The sequence below is a fragment of the Pteropus alecto genome, unplaced genomic scaffold, assembly GCF_000325575.1.
Source record: "Pteropus alecto unplaced genomic scaffold, ASM32557v1 scaffold106, whole genome shotgun sequence".
NCBI classification, from domain to species: domain Eukaryota; kingdom Metazoa; phylum Chordata; class Mammalia; order Chiroptera; family Pteropodidae; genus Pteropus; species Pteropus alecto.
Window position 1 is genome coordinate 17,868,564 of NW_006442103.1, and position 21,471 is coordinate 17,890,034.

Here is a 21,471-nt window from a genome sequence, read left to right on the forward strand (position 1 = left end):
AGCCTGGCTCCGACCCCGCCGGCGAGCCTGGCTCCGATCCCGCCGGCGAGCCTTCTGCGGTGTCCGGGGCCGCGTCCAGCGGGTCGGCCATGGAGGACACGATCGGGATCTTCTCGGCCTGGAAATAATCGTAGGCCACCTTTCCACAGACTAAGAGCGTGACCTCGTTCCCACTGCTCTGGACTCTGTCCACCACCGTCTCGTAAGGTTCATCCAGCACGTTCACCCCGTTGACTTCGATGACGATGTCCTCATCCTCCAGGCCAGCCAGGTCGGCAGGACTGCCCTGCTGGACCTGCGAACAGAGCTCGAGTCCCACCTCCGAGCGCCGGGGAGCGTTGGACTCTGTCCTGCACCGGGGAGGGCGCGGCTGGAGAATCTGCTCCCAGCCCTGTGATTTTCCATCGGGGCACAGAAGCTCAGCGCTGCCCTGCTGCTTTCCTGCTTGTGAAAGCTACAGCTTCCGAACTCCAGGGAGCAGCGTCACCGCGGCCGGGTATCACATGTGCGTCTGAGGCGTCGAAGGCACTAGGTGTCACAGGTCCCCTCCCTCCTCCCCAACTTGAGAGCGCTAGGGACAGTCTTGCTGCCGGCCCTGCGGGGCAGGGGCTCTACACCGGGCGCACAGACGCCACCAGGCGTCCCTCCGGGGGGCCGCTAGTGGCCGTCAGCCACGGTCCTGTCGGCTCACGGGCCGTCTGATGTGGAAGCACAGTGGACCTGTGAACGACAGGTCTGGACTGCGCGGGTCCACTTACGCGTGGGCGTTCCTCAGATACCGTAACTGCCTTTCCTCATGATTCCCTTAATAACATTTTTTTATTGCAAGAACACAGTATGTAATACATGTAACATATAAAATACGTGTTAAGCAACGTTTACGTTATCCATAAGGCTTCCGGTCAACTGTTAGGAGTTAAGTTTTTGGGGGGTCAGAACTCATGCGTGGATTTTCAGCTGCGGGGGGCCCGAGCACCGCTAACCTGCACGTTGCTCAGGGGTCGCTGGAGAGCGAGGTGGGACAGACGTTCAAGAAAACAGCAGTGAGCTTAGGATGTCCTGGGAGCTATGCGAGAGGACACAGGGCACGACAGCCATCGTGGCGCGTGACATAGGCCTTCCATGTGGCCTTTTTCCTACACCGTCAGGGACCAGGAAAACTGACACCCTCCTGCCCGGCCGTGTTCGGCGGCCGCCGGAAACCAGATCACCTACCTCTTTGACGAATGAGCCTGGCTGACCCCGAAGCGCATTTAAGTGGAAGCCGTAGCCCTGTTCGCCTTTCACCAGCCTGCACAGCTTCGGCTTGTGTTCTGCTTCCTCTGTGGCGTCTGGACTGGGGCCGTCCAGAGGAGCAGCGGGAGCCGGAGCCTCCTGGACAGAGCCCTCGGGCCGTTCTTGACTTTGATAGTAGAGAAATGGAGAAAAATGAGCCTTTTGAAAATAAAGGGGGAAAAACATGAATTGTAAGAGTGAAGGGTTGCACTTTATTAAACGCGCTGGTTTAATTTACAAAGTGTCAAACGTGAGATGTCTACTTGTGGGCTGTAAAAGTCCTCTGCTCCAACCAGAAAAGGTATAAAGGAGCCGAGCTCGGTCACGGAGTGTCGCGTACAAGCACGGGAACAGGTGCACACGCACGTAAAGCAAAGGCAGCCCGGGGCGTCCTGCAAGGATCCGAAAATAAGTCACAGGGTCGCTGGCTCCTCTGACTTGGTGATAGTGAGCGAGTCACTGTGAAACATGGGAATCTGTCCCCTGTTGGAAGTTACACTCACCGAGGGACTTGCCCAGTGCCTCACGCCAAGCAGGTTCGTGTGGCCCTTCCCCCTCAGCAAGGTCATGGCCAGAGCTCCTTAAACACATTAAAGTGAAACCAAGACGCTATTTTTATCACTATCTAAAGTACGCATAGGGGTAAGGGGTGCAGGGTGGCGGCCATCCAATGGTCACATGGTATCAAAGATTATTTCCCCTCCAGACCTGCTGTCCTGTTTTACTATTTAGTGTTATAACCCTCAGCGGACACGTCTGTCATGCGAAACTCCTCACCATCTTTAAACAACTCCTAAGCCATCTCAACTCCCAGACCATCCGTGAGAAGCAGCAGTGATGGTCTCGAATACAGAAGAGGCATGGAGCAGGAAACGTGACTAATTCTTTTACAGAACTAAGGGCTTAGCCAGCCGTGGGTCTTAGTCGAGAGAATTAAAAGGATAGGTTTAGATATGGTGAGATCCTGGATCAGCAGTTAAGTTGCTGCCCAGAAGTGTCCAAGACGTGTCAGGCGATGAGTGAAAAATGCAGTAATCGAAAGTGAGTACGATGTGTGCTCTGTCCCCGATCCTCCCGTTCAGAGGCTTGGCCAAGGGCAGACGTGGGGTCCTCCGGTTACCACCTGTCTTACTAGCCACAAGACCGTTTGCTAAGCGAGAGTAGCATCAGCACAGAACCTGCTCACTACCCAGCTCAGCTAACTTCAGACCTTTTAGTGATACACTTGCCAATGTTCCACATTTTTCTCTTTAAAACGTGGAAAATTATCAGTAACTGATTACATGCACGAATACCTGACATCACTCCCCAAACGAGCACATCAGCTGTGTCTGACAGTAGCAGCTAATCTCGAGGCAAAGTACAGTAACGTACACTTAATGAGTTTTCATTCTTCAAATATTTGGGTGTCTGGTGTGTTCTAGGAACTGGTGTTCTAGGTGCATTATTCACTAATCTACCTCTTACGATCCAACTCACTTATGCAACTTACTTTGGAGGGAAGAGGGAGGAAGAAGATGAGGACAGACATCTTTTTAGATTAGCGTTCTCTCTCAGATTGACCAAAACATTAAAATTATAGTTAAAGCATTCTGTCATAAGATTAGAAGTTGGAAAGGACTCGATGTCATAATCCTCTCTACAGCAGCTGAGCAGTGACCTCTGACTTCTCGATCGTTTCCCCCAGCTGGGAGCTCAGCACTCTGCAGAAGTAGCTGATCACGCTCCTAGCGGCTTCGGGGGTCCTAAGCCAAAACCTGCCTCCCTACGGCGTCTCTATTGGGTGAAGCTGTGCCCAGAACACCTCAAAAATAAGTCTGCTTCTCACATGGAGTAGCCTTTCAAATTACTACAAGCTGTTTAATAAGCCTTTCTAGGCTTTTACATGGGATCGATGGAACTTGCTGGCCTATAGTTTAAAATTCATTTGGTCCCTGTTTAGGAAACTTAGGGCCATGTCTGCCTTTTTCCGGTGGCCTACTGATCATGGATTTTTCTCAAGATAACCAAAAGTAATTCTGCAGTTATATTTGCAAATTCTTTCCAAATCTTGAACCTTACGACTTAAAACTCAGATGCCAGTCACTTGGCACTCTCCTGTCTCTGCCACCCTGAGGTTCAGTGCAGCCTCAAGGTCATCGTTGTGCCCCTTCCGGTCTGGAGAGCAAAGTGGTCACTTACCCAAGCAGACAGATGATCCAGCCGGCTGAAATCGGCCCTACTCTCATCAGCCGGCACCGGACACCGGTGCTGACACCATGGGCTCGTGAGTGGAAACAGAGGCTACCCGTGGACTGAACAGCATTGGCTCAAAAAAAGGGGTGCCTGAGCCCAGCGTGGGGGCAGACGCGATGGAGCCCCCCATAACGCCTGAGCGTGTGGCCCTGCTCCACTTACCAGTCGATACAGCTCGTCCGTCTCCTTGTCCACCACCAGCAGCGAAATCTGATCCCCGCCCTTCCTGATCATCTCCACCACGTCGTCGTGGCCCAGGGACCCCACACACTCGCCGTTGACAGCCACTAGCAGGTCATTGGTCTTCAGGCCAGCCGCCTCCGCTGGGCTCCCAGGGTCTATGTCTTTGATGACTTGACCTAACCCCAGCCCCCGAAATAAATGACGTTATCAGAAAGATCACTGAAAAACTAGGATTTCTGCCGCCCAAAGCACTGATGAAATAGAGGTAAAAGGCAGGCTGACTACGGGCTCTGTCCCCCAACTGACATCCTAGGAAGCCCGTGAGCACCCTTCTCCAGCCCCATTCCCTGCTCGGAACTCAACTCCAGGAACAAACCCAGCCATTGGCAACGAAAGGGCCTTAAAGAAAATCATGTTGTTTCTAAAAGGGCCTGGAATTCAATCTTGACAAAATAGCACACTGAGCATGAAGGGTCAGCAGGTTCCTGGGAGGCCGGTGGGCGAGCCTGGACCCACGCATCTTATGTAGAAGCTGAGCCATAAAAGGCGGGATGGGGGTGGGGCGAGCACAAAGAGCAAAACCAAAATATTCAGACCCTAGGAAACCCATGCGGGCATTTTAGTAGCACCCGTGAACGGGTCTGTGTGGACGCCTCGAGGCTGCGTCTTTGGCCTTCCCGTGACTTGAACATCTTCACCGGATGCCACTGTACGTTCCTTTTTTGTGCCGAGCACTGTTTTAAAGAGCTTCAGTGTTACTTTTCCCACTGGCTGCTGGGCATCTCCGACTGGGTAGCCCAGAGCTCCCTCCCAACGTAATGTGTCCCCAAAGCACCCCTCACCTGTCACTTGGAGCACCATCGCCCCCCACTGACACTCAGCCTCTGACCCGCCTCACCACCCACTGCCCGTTCTTGTCAACTGCTGTCTTACGGTGCTACCTTAACATCACAGGCATCGCTTCTCCAGTCCCACCTCCGTAACCCTAAATGCGGTTTGTGTTAGTTCCTGCCTTGAGTTCTACCTAAACTACCAGTTGCTCTCCCTGTCCCTAATCCCTGCCTTCAATACACATCCACCTTCAGATTCTCCTTGACACAAAGTCTGACCAAGTCACTCCCCAGTGCAACAGCATCAGCTTTGCTTTGGAGCTAAACAGACCTGAGTCTGATCCCGGTTATTCCACAGCTAACTATTGACCTTAGATAATCACTGGGTCTTCTCCAAGCCCTCCATGTCAGCATTTCTTGCAGAATTATTGGGAGTGACTGAGATGTCTAAAGCCCCCAAAACACTGCAGGCTTAATTTTTTTTTCTCACACTGTTCAAAAATCTTAACACCTCACAACTAGAACCAAGTCCAAACTTCGTGGTTGCTGTATCTAGTCCGAATTCCATTCATACTACAGAGCCTGAGCCCAGATGCCACCTCTTCCATGAAGCCTTCCAGCGCCTTCTAGAGAGAAGAGCCGGCTCCAACCTGGAGTTCTACAGGCCTTTACCTCCCTCCACTGCCACCCCCCTTTTATTGGGGTGCTTCTCGGTATCTACCTTCAGTTACACGTGTTTCTTATCTCCTCTAGTGATAGGAGGCTCCTTGACTAAGAATTTCTGTCTGATCCACTTGATAGTCTCAAAGGTCCTGAGGATACTTTTTACATAACATGGACCAAATTAACATTTGATCAAGTCAGGTAAATAGATATCGTAAAAAGAAACAGCAACTCCTGTTGTATAACAGTTTACATGGCCTGAACTTATTACATTCTTTCATAGAGTCACCTGCCCTGGGAGGACCTCTGTGCCCATCAGAAAGCCTCCTGGTTCTGTTCGAGTCCCAGGTCCCGCCCCACACTGGTCCCGCCTCCAGTCCAGCGTGCTGGGTCTGCTCACAGCAGCTCCTGAGAACTGGTTGTGCATAATCTCAACTGTGACGTGTTGGTAGCTTGGAGTCAGACACGGTGGGAGTATTTACACCGCAAAAATCGACAAATGCTACGAATAACGATGCTTTTACCCCCCCAACCCCGAGAGCCAATTTAGCAGCATACTATTGCCCAGCTTCGAAATCCTGCCTTCTTATTCTGCCATGGAAACCTGGGGGTGCCCAGCAGGCCCCGGGGTTGCATGGAAACTGACCCAGCTTTGCTTTCCAGCTTCTTACTGTCCCCCTCGTGCACCTGGTGGGGAGCTGGGGCCTCGTGGAGCTCTGGAGTCAGACCGGGCGGGGACGCTGTGGGCTCCGGCTCTGCCCGCGCCTTACCCTTCTGCTCTGGGCTGCTCTTCAGGTGAAAGCCGTAGCCACTGCTTCCCTTCTTCATCTCCACAGCCCGGGGCTGGAGGGGCAGGAACTGCAAACTCGCTGTCTCTCGCTCGAACTTTATATTCTGCTCCCTGTGGTGCTTGTCAGTTTCCTTGTCCACCAGCAGGAACATGACACGGCTTCCCGACTTCCTCACCTGCAAGCACACGCACAGGTGAGGACCAGCGTCGGTCTCCAAGAACGATGCTGAGAGAGAGGACCGTTCTGGACAGAGGAACCGAGAGTCTAGATTCAGCAGAACACACGGGACGGAGGGCCCGGGTTTCAGCTGTCACGCTCTTTCCTGCCACCTCGCTGGTGTTTATCTACCTCTGCTGCCACGGCTCTCGTTCTACCCTTCGTTAGGTGTGACCTCGCCCACACCGATGCCAACTGAACCCAAGTGTGAGCTGGAATTCGGCAAACCCAGAAAGGTACTTAGGCGAAGGCTGGAGAAGGAGTTTGGAAAACAAAAGAAAGTCACTTCGAAAGATCATTCTACCAAGAGAAGAGAAGGTCGGTCAGTTCTCAGGGGTCCACATGACCTCAGAGGAAAACCTCGGCGTGTTCTCCACGAGTCTGGAACGATGCTGGATATGAGAGGGGTGGGGGCCCCGGGTACTCCCCGTATTCCTCGCCACAGCGTTTATGCCCTGAACCTTTCAGTAACGTGGGCTCAACACTGATCTATTCTAAATTCGGAGGGGGCTCCCAATCAGGCCCACTCAAGATCCAAAAGATGAAGTTAGTGGCTCTCGAAACCCCTTTTCTTCAAGATGACGTGAAACGAGCGAAGGCCTTCGACCCCGTTACCAACCCTGCTCATGGCGCTAGCGAGTCTGTTTGCTGTCAATACAAAGGGGCCACTTCCCATCTTTATAGTCACGCCCCCCGCGTCACAAACCCCGACTGCTCTCTTCCCGCCACCTCCAACCAGAGCAGAGGTGAGGAAAGCAGCCCTTCGAGACGCACCTTTTCAACCACCTCCTCGTGGGTGGCGTCCTCTACGTTCTCTCCGTTGACCTCCATCAAGTGGTCGTCGGCCAGGACGCCAGCCTTCATGGCCACGCCCTGAGGCGTTATGTCCGTCATGTACACGCCCTTTTTACCTGGAAGAGTAGGGGGCGGACGCAGAAAGTACAACGGTAAAAGGTTTTCTCTCGATAATGTAAAACTAGAACTTTCAGTTTTAGGGTTAACTCAAAGAGCCTGGCTCCGGATCTGGAACTGCGTGCAGAGCTCCTGGCTGAGCTTGACGCAGCCATTGCTCAGTCGTCGTTGATTCGAATGGAATTTCTGAGCCCAACTTGATGCGAGGAAGGACCCGCAGGTGGCACCGGCCTCTTGAACCAGAAAGTACCAAACCATGCTCATGTGTCACGCTCCCTTTGCTTTCGTAGAATTAGAAGGCATGCACTCCGTTCTGTCCTGGTTAGTTAGCACTGTCACCAATGATCACAGACCGACGGATTCGACACATCTCACTCACGCGAGCGAAAGAGGACGGGAAGCTTACACACGAACGGTCTGGGTCAGACGGCGCTGTGACTTCAGTGCTTCTTAAAAGAATGCTGTCAATCCTTTCAAGATATTAATATCCGGTCTAAGCAAAGGGTTGCTGTATAATGACCAGATAAATTATTTGTAAGGAATAACAGTAACTTAAACTCTGCTTCCTTAAACACAACATTTATATATTCGTCACGAAGGAAACGTTTTCTTCATAAAGCTAACCGAAACCATTCATTCACCATGGACATTAGCCCAAGGGCCAAGTGAATAGGATCTGAATTATGATGATTTTTTTCCATGTTTCTGATAACGGACTTCTAAGCAATGCCAAGCTGCCCTCGACCACCTACACCACCATTGTGTTTAATTGGCAAATTTGAGAAATACCTCTTACAGCTAGTTCGTACTTCTTGCTGCAGGTTAAGTAAGCCGTGGACACTAGTTTATGCTTCCTATAGGTCCGCTCTTAATCGCTCACCAGGAGATGGCCCGCCACCAGTGGCTCCAGTCCCCGAAGGGGCAGCATTCAAGGTGGAACCCCAAGGCCAACAGCTCCCACAGTTTCCAACCTTGGTCCCGGAGGAGCCATTACAGAAACCATGGTCAACCGAGCACAGGTCAGCCTTCACCTCTGAAATTCTAGAAGCCGAACTTCTAGTGCTTCCTGGGGGTCCGGACTTTTCAAATCACTGTGTACCTCTCAGCTTGAGGTCAAGGTCACACCTCAGAGTGATGCGGGGCCACGGCTAAAGGTACGATTTAAATGTCACAGGAGGTGGAGACTTTTGTGGTGTCCTCGGCAACTCTGACAGTTGTGTCTGACACATCACTAGGTGCTCGAGAATGTGTTGAATAAATGAGTGACCGCTTGGGCACAGAGATGAAACGAGCTACCTATCAATCAAAAGCTGTTATGAAGAACCTCCTTTTACTGGCCTCTTATTCTCCATTCTCCTCTCCACCCTCACACTAAGGAAGCTGGAGGAGAATAAAGAAACATCGACCCTCGAAGCTTCTGACCTCAAGGTCAAGAGTGCCCAGTAACCACCCCACACACACACTGCTGTCCAGTGTCTTGACCTCTCACTGCACAGTTGTGCAAGGCAGGGCTGGGGCTGGAGGGAGAGAGCGCAGCTGCCTCTGAGAGCCATAGCAACTGAAAAGTTAGTCAAAGAAGTCATTGATCACTGTCTTCCTTCTGGAAAGCTGGCTGTCCATGCCCCGCCCGCAGGCTCACCTTGGACAGTCTTCAGAGAGAAGCCGTAGCTGCTGCCCTCCTTGACCAGGTAGCAGAGCCGAGGCTGGGTCGGAGTCTGGGTCCCTCCGTTCGCCACGGGACTCGGCGTCTTGCCGTTCGCGCTCGGCTCCTGGCCCAGCTCTCTCAGGTCTACCTTGGTTTTCACGGCTTTCTCATAGGAAGTCTCATCCAGAACGAGCAAAGTCACTGAATTCCCGCTCTTTCTGACCAGATCTACAACCTAAGAGGAAGAAGGGAAGAGATAACTTTAACCAATCAGCCTCTATCAACCGCCAGAGAGGGATGCTGGCTGATTATCTGGCTGATTGATTATCTGGCCCGGGAGATTCCGATAGCCGATCCCCGACACCCAATCAGCAGGGAGGACCCCAGTCCTCCCGAGAGCCAGGTGCCGATTAGGATGAGCCTCTAGCACTGTAGGAACGGAGAGTGAGACCCAACCCCAGCTCAGGCCACGCTTATGAGGACTGGTCCTTTCTAGGGACGAAGGCCTCCGAGAGCACAGCAGGCCCTGCCAGGTCCATGAAGACAGTGACCACGTGGGGGCAGGTAGGCCTGGGGCAGGGGCAGACTCCCGTGCGTTCACTGCACGGACACACTAGCCAGCTGAGTTCTCCGAGCCTCCACCTCACGCCTGTGAACTGCTAATACGTACCCCGGGTTGTAACGAGGATTAACAGATAATATGAAATCGCCTAGCACAGTTCCTGGCATATAGCAATGCATTTTCAACCTGACGCTATTTAAATCTAGCCATCGTTTTTACAGTTCTTGGGTAAGCGTGGGAGGTTTGATTAGCTGGCAGAAAAGTACAGCCACGAAGGCTGTCCCGCCTGGCCCGCGGCAGCCAGGAAAGCTCCACCGACACCAGAAACAATGAGCAGCAACGTGAGGACGGGCAGATCCTGGCGGAAGTGCCACATGTGTCCCGTTCACCTGCATATGCTCTTCCTTGTCCACGAAGACCCCGTTGATTCTAAGAACTCTGTCTCCGTCCTGGAGGCCCGCCTTCTCTGCTGAGCTGCCCTTCTCAATGACCCGGACCAGGTGGCCATCGGTGTCCTTCTCAATTCGCAGGAAGAAGCCGTAGTGTTGCCCTTCCTGTTTAGACAGCTTACACTCCCGGGGGTTGAAGGTGGAGGCCATTTCTGTGATGAAAACCAAATGGATAGATCCATGGGAGAGGAAACGTAACTGGAGTGAGAACCTCGTCCTCCATCCCCTAGAATTCTCCCGATCACGGCAAATCCAGACGGTTTGGGGAGCAACATTAGGGGGAGGAGAGGCCACCTTCCAGGACTTGCTAATGATTTGTCAATCTACTCCCCAAGGAGAACCGTTTTACTTGAGTCTCAGATGCGTGTATTTGGGTGGGTGCTAGACACAGATGCTTGAATTTCAATAGCTCCAAGACCAAATTCCTCTTTGTCCCCTGACCTAAAGAAATTAGGTCCAAATGCGTGAATGAAGATTTTTAAGAAAATACAATCCCACTTTCATTCAAATATTTGAAGAGCCTGGCAAGTTCTGGGCCCTGGGGATAAAGGTGTAGACAAAACCAACCCACGCTTTTTGCCTTTCGGGTCAGGGAGGACGTAGTTTTCCAGTGACAGGTGGCGAATGACCTGCCAGGAGAGGAGACGGTAACAGAAAGCCTCGGGAGCAGGGAATGGGGTGGGAGGACTTAGGAATGGCTTCCTGGAGGAGCGACAGCTCCAAGACCTGAAGGCTTGTTAGGAGTTAGGGGAGGCAGGGCAGACAAGGAAGACCGCAATTAAAAGACAGAGCGGCCGGGCCTCCGAGCTGGCCGGATGCATCGCAGATGAGATAGAAAAGTGGTTTTCCAGGCCCAGAAGTTCTAGTCAGAGCCGGGTAGGGATACCCGAGGATTCCCGGGGCCTCGTCAGCTTTCTCCCCTCGAAAGCAGGGATTTAGAAAGATCGCACGGGCATAAATGCTCAGAAGCCCGCCCGGTGCAGGGGCAGAGTAGGAATGAAGGGAGCTTCAAGCCACGTAGCTCATCAAAAATCCACGATCCCCTGAGAAACATGCGCATCTCAGGGTCAGGGGGAGCCTGACGAGAGTACGAAGCATTTCCCAGCACAAAAGTGACCTCGTGGTGACAGCAGGGCTACTGGTCTAACGCCTGCGCGCTCCCAGAGAGGCTTTCGTAAAGGAATCCCGAAGTCGCTGTAGATCAGTCGCGATGCAGGCCGGGGAAAAGCAAAATCTTCTGAGAAAGGAAAAAGAAATGACAATCGCTGGAGAAATGAAGTCGGCACTTCGCGATTACAGGATCGTCATTTCTCGCCCCTGAAATCCTGCGAGTTGCTCCATCCGCCAAAGGCACCAGGCGCTTCCGTTTGAGTAAACGGGTACACTAGTCGGTGGTGTAAATCTACAGACCGTCACAGAAAAATCACGTCATGGTTTGAGAACGCTGTGTCAAGGTCGTACATTATCTCATTGAGTCTTCACAATCACCTCACAGTTCGATTCTAAATCCTGGCTGCCCCCAGCCCGATTCACACATCAGGCAGGATTTATAAAAATAGATGCTTAGAAAGCGTTCGGATCTACCCACTCAGAATCCCCAGGCTTGAAACCTAACCGTGAGCATTTTAAAAATCCCCTTTGCTGCTTCTAACAGCCCTCCCCTCCCCTCAGGCTTGGGATCATGCCCTCATGGGAAGGAGAATGTCAAGGTCAGGTGAACTGTTAACAGCCACCCTGAGCTTGCCTTTACTTGACTTGAGAAACCATGGTGACAGCCTGGTTAGGAGAGGCCGTTGGTCACCCTGTTCCGTCCTCAGTGTCCAGCTCTGCCCACAGTCAGTGCACTGGCCAACAGCATGGGAGCGAGTGGCAGCCTAAAGTCTGTGCCTTGTGCCTCCTCCCCAAGTTCTAGTTCTACGTCAGGCAAACTTAAGAGTCGAGCAGACGAAAACAACCTTTAATAGCCCCCATGGGCTCTTTATCCTATGAATTAAAACTGACAGGCCACTCCTCACCCCCAAACCTATCTGCCTGAAGAGCTGAGGCCATTCCTCCCCTCCCTCGATCCTATGGGTGGAGGCCTAGCCCCATCCTTGTCTAAGGCCCGACCACTCATCCCGTGAATCTCCCAGTCATCCCACAAGGCCGAATGAGAATGCCGCTTGCCAGCTCTCCCTCACATTCATGCTCCCTACCGACCTCTGCCCTCCCTAAACAGTTAGCTTCTTCAGTTAGCACAGAGCGGTGAAGTTTAGGATCATGAACATTGGTCTTTCGACTTTACCTTCTATGGAACATCAAGAAGCCTGATTACCCCAAACCTGATTTTATCTGCTCACGCCACAAATGTTCACCTCACACTTAGATGCAAAATAGTGTTAAGTGTTCGATGGGGTAAAGTAAAACGCCACCTCTATTCTCGAGGGACTTTAGGGTGAAGGAAAAGCTTTAGTACAAAAAGACCTACACTGCGAGACAAGGGAGGGGGTCCCAAGTGAGGCAGGACTGTGTTTAGACCTTGACGACAGAGGGGTGGGTACAGAAACCTCAGCAGGTGCAGAAGAAGGAAGAGAACATTTTAGGCACGGAATAGCGCGGACATCGGGGGCGGAGGTGGGCGAGTTTGGAGGGAGGGTCGATGAGCCAAACACCCAGCGTGACTGAAGAACAGGCGGGAATTCCCGGGTGACGAATTCGACCGTAAAGGTCTTGACCACCAGTAGACCGAGGGGTCTGGCCTGAGTTTGGGAGGCAGCAGGCAGCACCCAAGGCTTATAAGCAGAGGGCTCCAGGAATGGTAGGTGGTATGGCCTGAAGGAAAGACACACGGGAGGGAGGCCAGGTAAGAGGCTGTCGTAATAATCCTTCTCACGTGCAATAAAGGGCCCGACCCAGCGTGGCAGCCCTGAGAATATACACAAGTGACGGGTGGAAGAACCACGGTGAGGACTCAGACAGACTGCACTAAGCCTTCAGGCCTGTTCCCTCAGACTTCTCCATGCAGAGATGACCTCAGACGGGACAGGTACGACAACACGGATATCCAAAATATGTATTTACACTGCCCATGAGTAGCGCCCAGGAGGTAGAGCAGGCCCACGGCCCCAGGCAGCATCAGAGCCACGGGGCCCTTATTACTCCCTACTTATGGCTTACACTCACACGTAGCCCTGTTGGGGGCTCACGGCCTCAGTCACAGAGGGCAGATGTATGGTTAAGTCTTCTGAGGCCACAGCACATTCGAATGCAGCTGTGCCTTGGGCTCCTCTCAGCTCTGAGCTGCAAGAATACTCTAATTCTATAGCCATCGTCCCATCCCGTCTGCTCCTCCCTGAGGGCCAGCTGTGGACTTTCCCTGAATTTATCACCTTAGCTCAGTTTTGCTCTAACCAACCCTGACATCGTTCCTGCTTTAACCCCTGGACTACCCTTCTGTTATGGACCGGATCGTTGTCTCTCCCAAAGTTCGCATGTTGAAGCCTTAACCCCAAGGTGACTGTTTGGTGATAGGGCTTTATAAAGAGATCATTAAGGTTAAATGATATCACAAGGGTGGGTCGCTAATCCGATAGGTCTGGCATCCTTATCAGAAGAGACACCAGCAGTACATGTGCACAGAGCAGAGGCCGTGTGAGGGCACAGCAAGAAGGCGAGAGGCCAAGGAGAGAGGTCTCGGGAGAAACCAAACCTGCTGACGCCTACATCTGGGACTTGTGGTCTCTGGACCTGCGGAGAAATACATTTCCGTTGTTTAAGCCACCCGGCGTGTGGCGTTCTGTTATGGCAGCTAGGAGACTAATACATCTGAGTCATGCAGCCCACTCGGGCTGGCTGTTGCAAAGGGAAGGGGGTCATGCTTTGGTGAGTGGCCGAAAAGCGATGTCATTAAACGATGGCGTACCCGTGAGGCCTGAGGCGGCGAAGTCAGGTTGGGACAGGTTTAAATCGGAGGACTTGGCAGGACACCCCGCAGTAGACAGAAGTGTGGGGCTGGCGCTCAGGAGGTGAGGGCCTCGAGTCGGCGCAGCAGGGCAAGGCGAAGCCCAAGAGTGAAACGTGGAAGGAAAAGGGCCAGGGATAGAGCCTTGGGTGACCGACACCCGTATCTGGGCGACGAGAAGATGAGGCCGAGAAGAACAAGCAGAAGGCTGGGATTTCACGGTGTAGCCAGACACAGTAAAGAAGAATTTTAAGACCGGATGGTTCACAAGGCAAGAGGTAAAAAGGATGAACACAGAAAATGCCGCTGAGTTGGGAAAATGGAAGCCCAGGATGGATAAGAGACTAAGAAACAAGTGGATAGTAAATCCAGGGACAATGAATATAGTACGTCTTAGAACAGATGATTGGAAAGTTGAGAGAGAGCTTGAGGGGTGAGCAAAGTTGTTGGATGGTTTTATTTCTCATGTTAAGAAACTGTCAGCATGTTTGCATAGCCGAGGAATGATACGGGCGGGCGTAGGAAATGGGTTTAGCCTTGACGAGAGGGACTACTTCCACTGGGACAAGACGGAAGAGGACAGAGGGAAATAAAGTCACTTACCTCAGCTTCAGCCTCTCCTGCAAAGTGGTTGAGACAAATCCTGAACTTTGAGAAAATGGACCAAAATATCCAGTGATAAGCCCGTGAAGCTGGCCGGGAGAGGACTGGGAACCAGCCCCGGCTTAGCACCTGGGGACAGCTGCTGCGAGGAAGTAAGACGTGCCAGATGGCCCGATTTCTTAAGAGAACCTGGAGATCTAGATTTATGCAACATGTCCCCCATTTTAAAGAGCCGACATCTGTTCCAAAGGCTCAAGTAACTCCATCTGGACTAAACAGAATTGAGCCTCCTGAGCTGGCAGTTTATGAGCACTGGCAAAAAGGGTTCCGAAGAGCCACAGTGTGTTTCACTGCAATGAGTCCACAAACCGAATAAAAATGTCTAAGGAACAACTAAGGTCAAATACACAGTCTCTCGTGAGACAGATAGATAGATGATCGACCTCACGAATTCACAGCAGACCAATGAGCGTGGTTCCTCACGGCTCTCACGCTGAGAATAGAAGGCGAAAGCGGTAACTTCTGCCCCAGGTTGGGGTTCGACATGTTATACAACAGAAGGCCAGGGGGTGAGGACTTCTGTGTTCACCGTTAGCACAGAGCTGGAGCGTCACACTGTGCGGCCCACGTGAACGGACAGGTCAGAGAAGCCAGGAGGACAAGACAGGCAGCGATTGAGGGATCGGCTCGGCAGGATGAATGGGGAGGGGGAAAGAGAAGGGGCTGAGGGGACAGTTTCAAAAATTAAGTGGTTGACACAGAAAAGGTCATCTTAAGAATCTTTAGAACAGAGTGACTTCCGGTAACGAAAAATCTAAGTGGCCGTGTGGGTATGTGGCTGATGTGAAGAGAATTTGCATGTTTACTTCCATTGTCCCCTGGCATCCTAGTCGGGGTAAAGGATCTTGGAAAGAACAAGTTTTAGAGCTAAACCCAGTTTTTAATCCTGATGTCAGCAGGTGCTAGCTGTGAGAGCATGGGCAACTTTCTTAAATATGAGCTAAAGACAGGTGAACACCCGCAATAGGAAATGCATGTGGACACGGTGAAGATTACTTAAGATAGAACATGTGAAGCGTCTAAACTCAGTACCTGGGGCAGAGAAGCCCAGTCACGCACGCCATCGTCCCCGTCCTCTGGTGGGAGGCCTGGGAGGACAACTGAGCAGCGTTCCTGCCTTTTCAGACCTGAAGAGATTGGATGACGGACTAGGGATGGGCAGGCACCTTGATTTGCAGATCAGAGAGTCTCTGTCTACACATTCGCCGCCCTCTGCAAAGTTAGTTTCTGCTGCTGAAGAGTCGGGGCTGGAGATTTTGTTCCCCATGAAATAAAGCTCAAATAATAAACTCAGATTTCCCTGAGCCCAGAAGCATCATGTACACCTGAAAGCTAGGGAATTATAAAAATTTTTTTTAAAAAGCACCAAATGCTGTGTATCAAAGAGGTATAAGATTCCAGGGAATGTTTCTAGAACTTCGAGACTAAGCTGGCCAGAGTCCCAACACCTGGGCAGGTGAGCTCTAAGAGGTGCGAGCCCGAGGTACAGCAGCAAAGGGACCCAAGGAACAGATAAGAGCGGAGAAGGCGGTGGGAGGGAGGAATTACCTTAGGGAGATTTCTGGCCCAGGTAGCCATGGTAACCAGGGACCAACTAGTGGACCGGCTCACTCAATAGGCAGCATCACCAAATTTCCAAAAGATGAGAGAAAGGACGTGGGATAAACTGCATTGCTTGGAGGCCGAACACAAAAGGGGGCTGTCATCGGTGAGAGCCAGGCGCAGATGACGGCCATCAGGAAAGGAAGAGCGCAGGGAGCGTCTTCTTTGCTGACCTCCCGAAGGCCGGATGCAGTGGGGTTACTCCATAAACACAGCGAGCCTCTGGCGTCTCTCACCCCATCTCCTCCGAGTCCCACCATCTCAGCTAACAGCACCTCGGAGTCAGTGATGCAGCAGGATCAGAAGGTAAAGAAAACGGCCTCTCCTCTCGAGGCGCTTACGTAACCAGCCCTCGAGCCGCGGAAAAACCAAACGGCAAGAACAGAGCAAGAAAGCCCGTGAATCATATTTAACCCTAGTGACTGTGACTACGGAGGGATATCTGAGTATACAGTCCAGGATGGAAGCGGAGAGTCAATGATTCGTCTCGTGGAGGCCCGAGGGGAACAGAGGGCAACATTCAACCTGAACGTGGTACTGAACTCCATGCTGGTTCATAAAACACCGAACTTCAGTGTGGAGAGAGCGACGTTGCCAGAAGCTCGACCAGGCATCGGGCCCTCGTCCGAAAGGCTGCTTCTCTGTTTGTACGCATGGGTAAAGCGTGAGACAACCAACCACTAGACTTTTACTGGAAAATACAATTGGCGGAGACTGGTGATGTTAAGTCAGCAACTCTAGACAGGCCTGGAATTCCCCACGGCCATCAGCCCTGACGAGGGCTTGCAGCCCAGCGCCCAGCCTGTCTGCCTACTCTCTGAGCCTCGGCAGCCTCTGTTTCTTCCAGCGGCATGAAAGGGACCCAGCTGTACCTCCGCTGGTACCGACAGATGTCTCGAGCAAGGAAGAAATAAAGGCAACTCAATTTCATCCTTCTCCAAAACTGTTTTACCCAGGGCAGAGCCTATATCGTGGCTGCAGATAATATATCGAAGGCTGCCTGGATTCCTCCTTTGAAAAGCAAGACCTGTGGAAATTCAACAACTCAAGTTTATTAATTCTAAACAACTAGTATCGAAAACAGAAGGCTAAGTGGGGCCCTAAAACATGAATTTGCTCACTGTACTGCCCCACCGTGATAGCTACTGTTCGGGCTTAGCCAGCAAGAGATTTCAAACGTGGGAAATTAGTGAAATGCATTCCATTTAGAGTTAGGTGGAGAACAATGATCGAGAAGCCCAGGCAGGGATACTTGTTTCTGACAGATGGCAAGGAATGGAATCTGTTTATCTCAAAGATCATCTGGCCCGCTGGTACCAAGTACCACCCGGCTATCTATCGCGAACAATACTTTGTCCTATATGGCTGGACTCTGGGCTGGAGTTCAAAGTCTTTCCCACTTTACTGGCTTATCTAAGAGCTCTGCGGGCTGGGAGAGAGATGGACTTGAAATTCTGTGGAAACCCAGATGCCCCCATGGAAAGATCCCTGAAAATAGCCGAGCCACCCCGAGAGCCGGCTGGAACCAGGCTGTTCCCCCGCAATTGGCACCTTGTTTTATAAGATCCTTTGAACTTGCATTTCCATCGCTGGCTCTTTTTTTTTCATTATGTACCAGGTCCTCCCGCCTCCAGCCTCTCCCCGTCCCCGCCTCAAGGCAAACTCCTTATCTGGCTCTCACCATGTTAGTCTCTAAAAACTCGTTCAAGACACAAACTCCAGACTCCTGGCTCAGGTTTTGAGGCTCAGCATAACCCAGCCCAATGTCAGTCTCCCTAACTCCTCAGCAGACGCCACTCCGGCCCGTGTGTGTTTGTCACGCTCAGCCTGCCCTCTGCTCAGGCCCCATGCTCTGTCCGAAATACCATCCGCACTCTGGTTACTTATTCATAGTAGGTCCTAAGCAAACATTTTTTCCAAGTGAATGAATTCAAGGCCTACCCATTTTCAAGGCTCAGTTCAAATATCAGATTATCTCCAAATTCTTTCCTGACCGCCACGGTCTGAAGGTATCGCTTCATCCTCTGAATCTCAAGTGTCATTTACAGAATCGGTAAGTTATACTTAGTGCCTACGATGGGGCAGGTACTGAAGCTCCAAGCACCAGCCAAAAGCACCTTTTATGAGTTCTCATTTGATCTCATTGGTCCATTTTACAAGAAAAGAGTCTGAAAAGTTGGTTTCCCATAGTTATTTAGAGAAGCAGCAGAACCTGGATTCAAACCCAGCTGAGTCTAGGCTCCTCCCACCATCTCCCCAGCCTCCCTGTTCTGTAAGCTGGGAAGAGGAAGGCATCCAGACAAAAGAAATAGTGAGTTCAGGAATGGGGAATGGTTCCAAATGCCTAGAAAACAGGTATATGTTGAAAGGAAGGTCAGCCTAGACTGTAAAGGGCCTTAGACTCGGTCCTGCAGATTACAGAGGCGCTTCAGTGTTTATGTTGTGTGAGGCTTGGAGCACGCCCTCCCTAGCTGCCATCCAGTGGGCTAGGGGCTGCCTTTCCTGCTTATCAAAACCCCTTGCCACAGCCTGGGCTCCTCCTTCCCTCCCTGGGATCGTGCCCCTCACAAAGCTGTCTGAAGATCATCAGAATAGTAGCACTTCAGGTGTGCTAGACCCGAGCTCATTCCCCCACCTGCTCCTCGCAACACTAGGAACTAGGTTCTGCGATGCCCACCTGACCGAGGAGGAAACAGGTTTAGAGGAAGAACATGTCTGCTCCAGATGCAGGCCTGCCGTCCCAACACCCTGCTCTTAAACATTTAACCATGACACCCACCGGGCAAAGAGATGGGAGAAATCTGGGCATGGGTCCCTCGTGAAGGACCAAGGAGAGGAGTTGCTGAGATCTTGAGGAAAATATGTCTAGCTCGAACTTGCTGATCTCATCAAATTCCTATGCAACAGATGTGAAAGTCATGTGAACCAGAGATGCCCATTCCCACATGATCAGACTTGGACCTCGGAAGACCTGAGAGTCTCGGACTTCTTCAGCCTCTTAGAGCAGCTTATCGAACACGCCAATTCTCTGCCTGCAGCTCCTTCTCTGCCACTAACTTGCACTTACGCAAATACCTAAGCATCTACTCTCTGCCAGGTGTTCTAGGAGCTGGGATGACAGCAGGTAACACCAAGGATGAAATCCCTGCTCTCTTGAAACTAAACTTCTGGCAAAGGCGGCATATGCAAAGTAAATGATTTCTGACAACAGAGGCTATGAATGAGGAGATACAGTGAGGGGGGTTGGGGGTGGAGAGGGGAGGCTCATTTTAAAAGCCTTTCCTGGGGAGGTAGCATTTGAATTCATATCCAAGTGACAAGGAGCCAGCCTTCAAAACTCTAAGATCCATTACACTTGGTGGGCTGAATAGAACGATTGCGATCATCTAGTCTCAACTCTAGATGGGTAAATAGAGGCTGGATGAGATCAAAAGACGGGACGAGGTCTCCCAACTGACCGCAAGGCTGTTTCTCCCGCTATCCGCCTTGGATGCGGCATTTGAAATGTAGCGCCTTTGTTTCCTACTCAAACACGTAGTTGTCATTTTCAGGACAGGCTTCAGCAAAAGGCTTTAACAGATGAAGTGGAGGCTACAGCTGGCTAACGGACTTGTCTAACAGCCTGCCACCAACAACTGAGTCAAACCTCCAGGTTCCTTCTGCTGGACGAGAAGCATCCATCTAGCCAGGGGTCCGTGAGCACAAGACATCATCGCTAGCAACTTACGGTGCAAAGAACAAGCAAAAGAGTCAAAGGTAGGAACGATTTACTTAGTCATAACACACAAACTCAAAGTCCCCGAGTTATTTGCCGCAGGAAGGGACATGTGACTCCAGGCGACTGGAGTACCGTGACCTGAGCCCATCAGCCTCCGTGACTTCGGGATCCCGGAATGAGAACGTTCTGGGGCAGCCCCGCCACAGGGCCTGGGACTGCGGAGGGATGTGTCCTCACCGAGCCAGCCGCTCAGGGGTTCCCCTTAGCCGAGGAGTCCTTACATGAAAGGGACCCCTCCGCTTAGGAAGGAAGCGGCTGGTGGTGCAGGAGAATCACCTGGGTGAGTGCCACAGCAAGGCTCCCCCGGACCCACACAAGACTCAAACAACCCGACGCTCCAAATGGTAGAGCCGGGAGATCTAATCTACCTCTTCAGATCCAGCCGGCGTAGCAATCACTGTGTCTCCCCCTTTCCCAGTGGTCTATAACAGGATGAAAAGAGGAAGGATGCCCGTGTTCATGATCCGGTGGGAAAGTTTCGTTGAATCCTCCAAGAGAAGCTCTAACCCCCAGAGCCCTGCGTAGTGAGAAGGCGGGGCACCTCCCCTGTGACCCACGAGGTCTGTCTGCGGCCTCAGTCCCCTGGCTGCACCTCAAAGCCCCAGGCAACCCTGGGAAAGCTGCTCCTGCGGATCAGTCCACGGATCCCGCTTTGCGAAGCAGACCCTTACCTGCAAGACGCGGGCCAGCGCGAGCAGAGAGAACCTTGGAGTCGTCCATCCCCCCCACACACCCCAAAGGGGCCTGGCTCCTTCCCCACGGGCCTCTCTGCTGCTCTGGACGGCCAGCGGCGGCTCAGGAAAGGAGCGAGGAGAGTGGAGGAGGTGGTGTGGGCCGGGCAGCCGGCCCGCAGCGGCCGCGAGAGTCGGCTCTTACCTGGACCCGCAGAGGAGCCGCCGGGCGCTCTCGGAATGCACTCTCTGCCGGCAGCTGGTGCCTCGAGCTCACTGGACTTTGAACGAAGATTGATTTAAAAGCTGATGTATTTAACAGGGACGCATGGTTGGAGTTCAAGTAACCTCTGACCTGCTTCCTACCAACAGGCTGGGCTCCAAGCTGGGCAAACCCAAAAAGCCCTCGGCAGACCCCACGCTGGCCCAGCCGCACAGTGCCCACCCCCCCACAGAAAGGGGGAAGGACAGCCAGGGAGGTGGCAGCTCTGCCCCTCGGTTCTCTCCCTTCGCCAGATGCCTTGGTCACACTCAACTAACACCCGACACCTTCGGAGCCTCCCCTGTCTCCGATCCAAGGTCAGGGCTGAAGGTCGCCTGAGCATCCTCACACACTGAGGTCTTCCTGGGGAGCAGTAATCTGTGCCACCCCCAGCAGCAGAAGAGCAGGAGGCCAGTGAGCCCCGTGAAGGGAGCAGAGTCCTCACGGGCCACGCTCCCTCCCGCCCGTGGGAGCCGAGCACAGAGCCGGGCTCTGTCGCCCAGGCCCCCGGCTCTCCGTGCCCTCCCGCTCCCGCTCACCTGTCTCTGTTCTCAAGTGCCTTCCCCTTCCTCACCTAGAGCCTCTCTGGCAAGCGTGGCCGGGTAAGTGAAAGGCGCTTCCACGAGCCACCTGGGCAGTGTGGGGGTGCCCCACTCTCGGCCGAGCCCCGGCCAGGACCACAGCAGATCCAGATCCCTATCAGCAGCACCCACACAGGCGGGCAGAGCGGCCGGCTTCTCGCTGACCTGAATCCTCGGCCCACACTGGGAATCGGGGCAAGAGATTGCTCCGGG

General features: G+C 52.5%; 1 protein-coding gene across 1 annotated transcript in view; it reads right to left on the reverse strand.

The window, feature by feature from the left end:
- The window catches only part of PDZK1 (PDZ domain containing 1), a 21,434-nt gene extending 755 nt beyond the window's left edge, over positions 1-20,679 (reverse strand). The window contains exons 1-8 of the mRNA XM_025052302.1: positions 20,621-20,679; positions 9,702-9,913; positions 8,745-8,985; positions 6,968-7,104; positions 5,957-6,152; positions 3,673-3,869; positions 1,216-1,434; positions 4-295 (exon numbers count right to left, since the gene is read on the reverse strand). Of these exons, the coding sequence (XP_024908070.1) occupies positions 4-295; positions 1,216-1,434; positions 3,673-3,869; positions 5,957-6,152; positions 6,968-7,104; positions 8,745-8,985; positions 9,702-9,911 (1,492 nt within the window). The 5' untranslated portion in view covers positions 9,912-9,913; positions 20,621-20,679. The remainder of the gene's footprint in view (positions 1-3; positions 296-1,215; positions 1,435-3,672; positions 3,870-5,956; positions 6,153-6,967; positions 7,105-8,744; positions 8,986-9,701; positions 9,914-20,620) is intronic.
- Between the last annotated feature and the right edge of the window lie 792 nt (positions 20,680-21,471).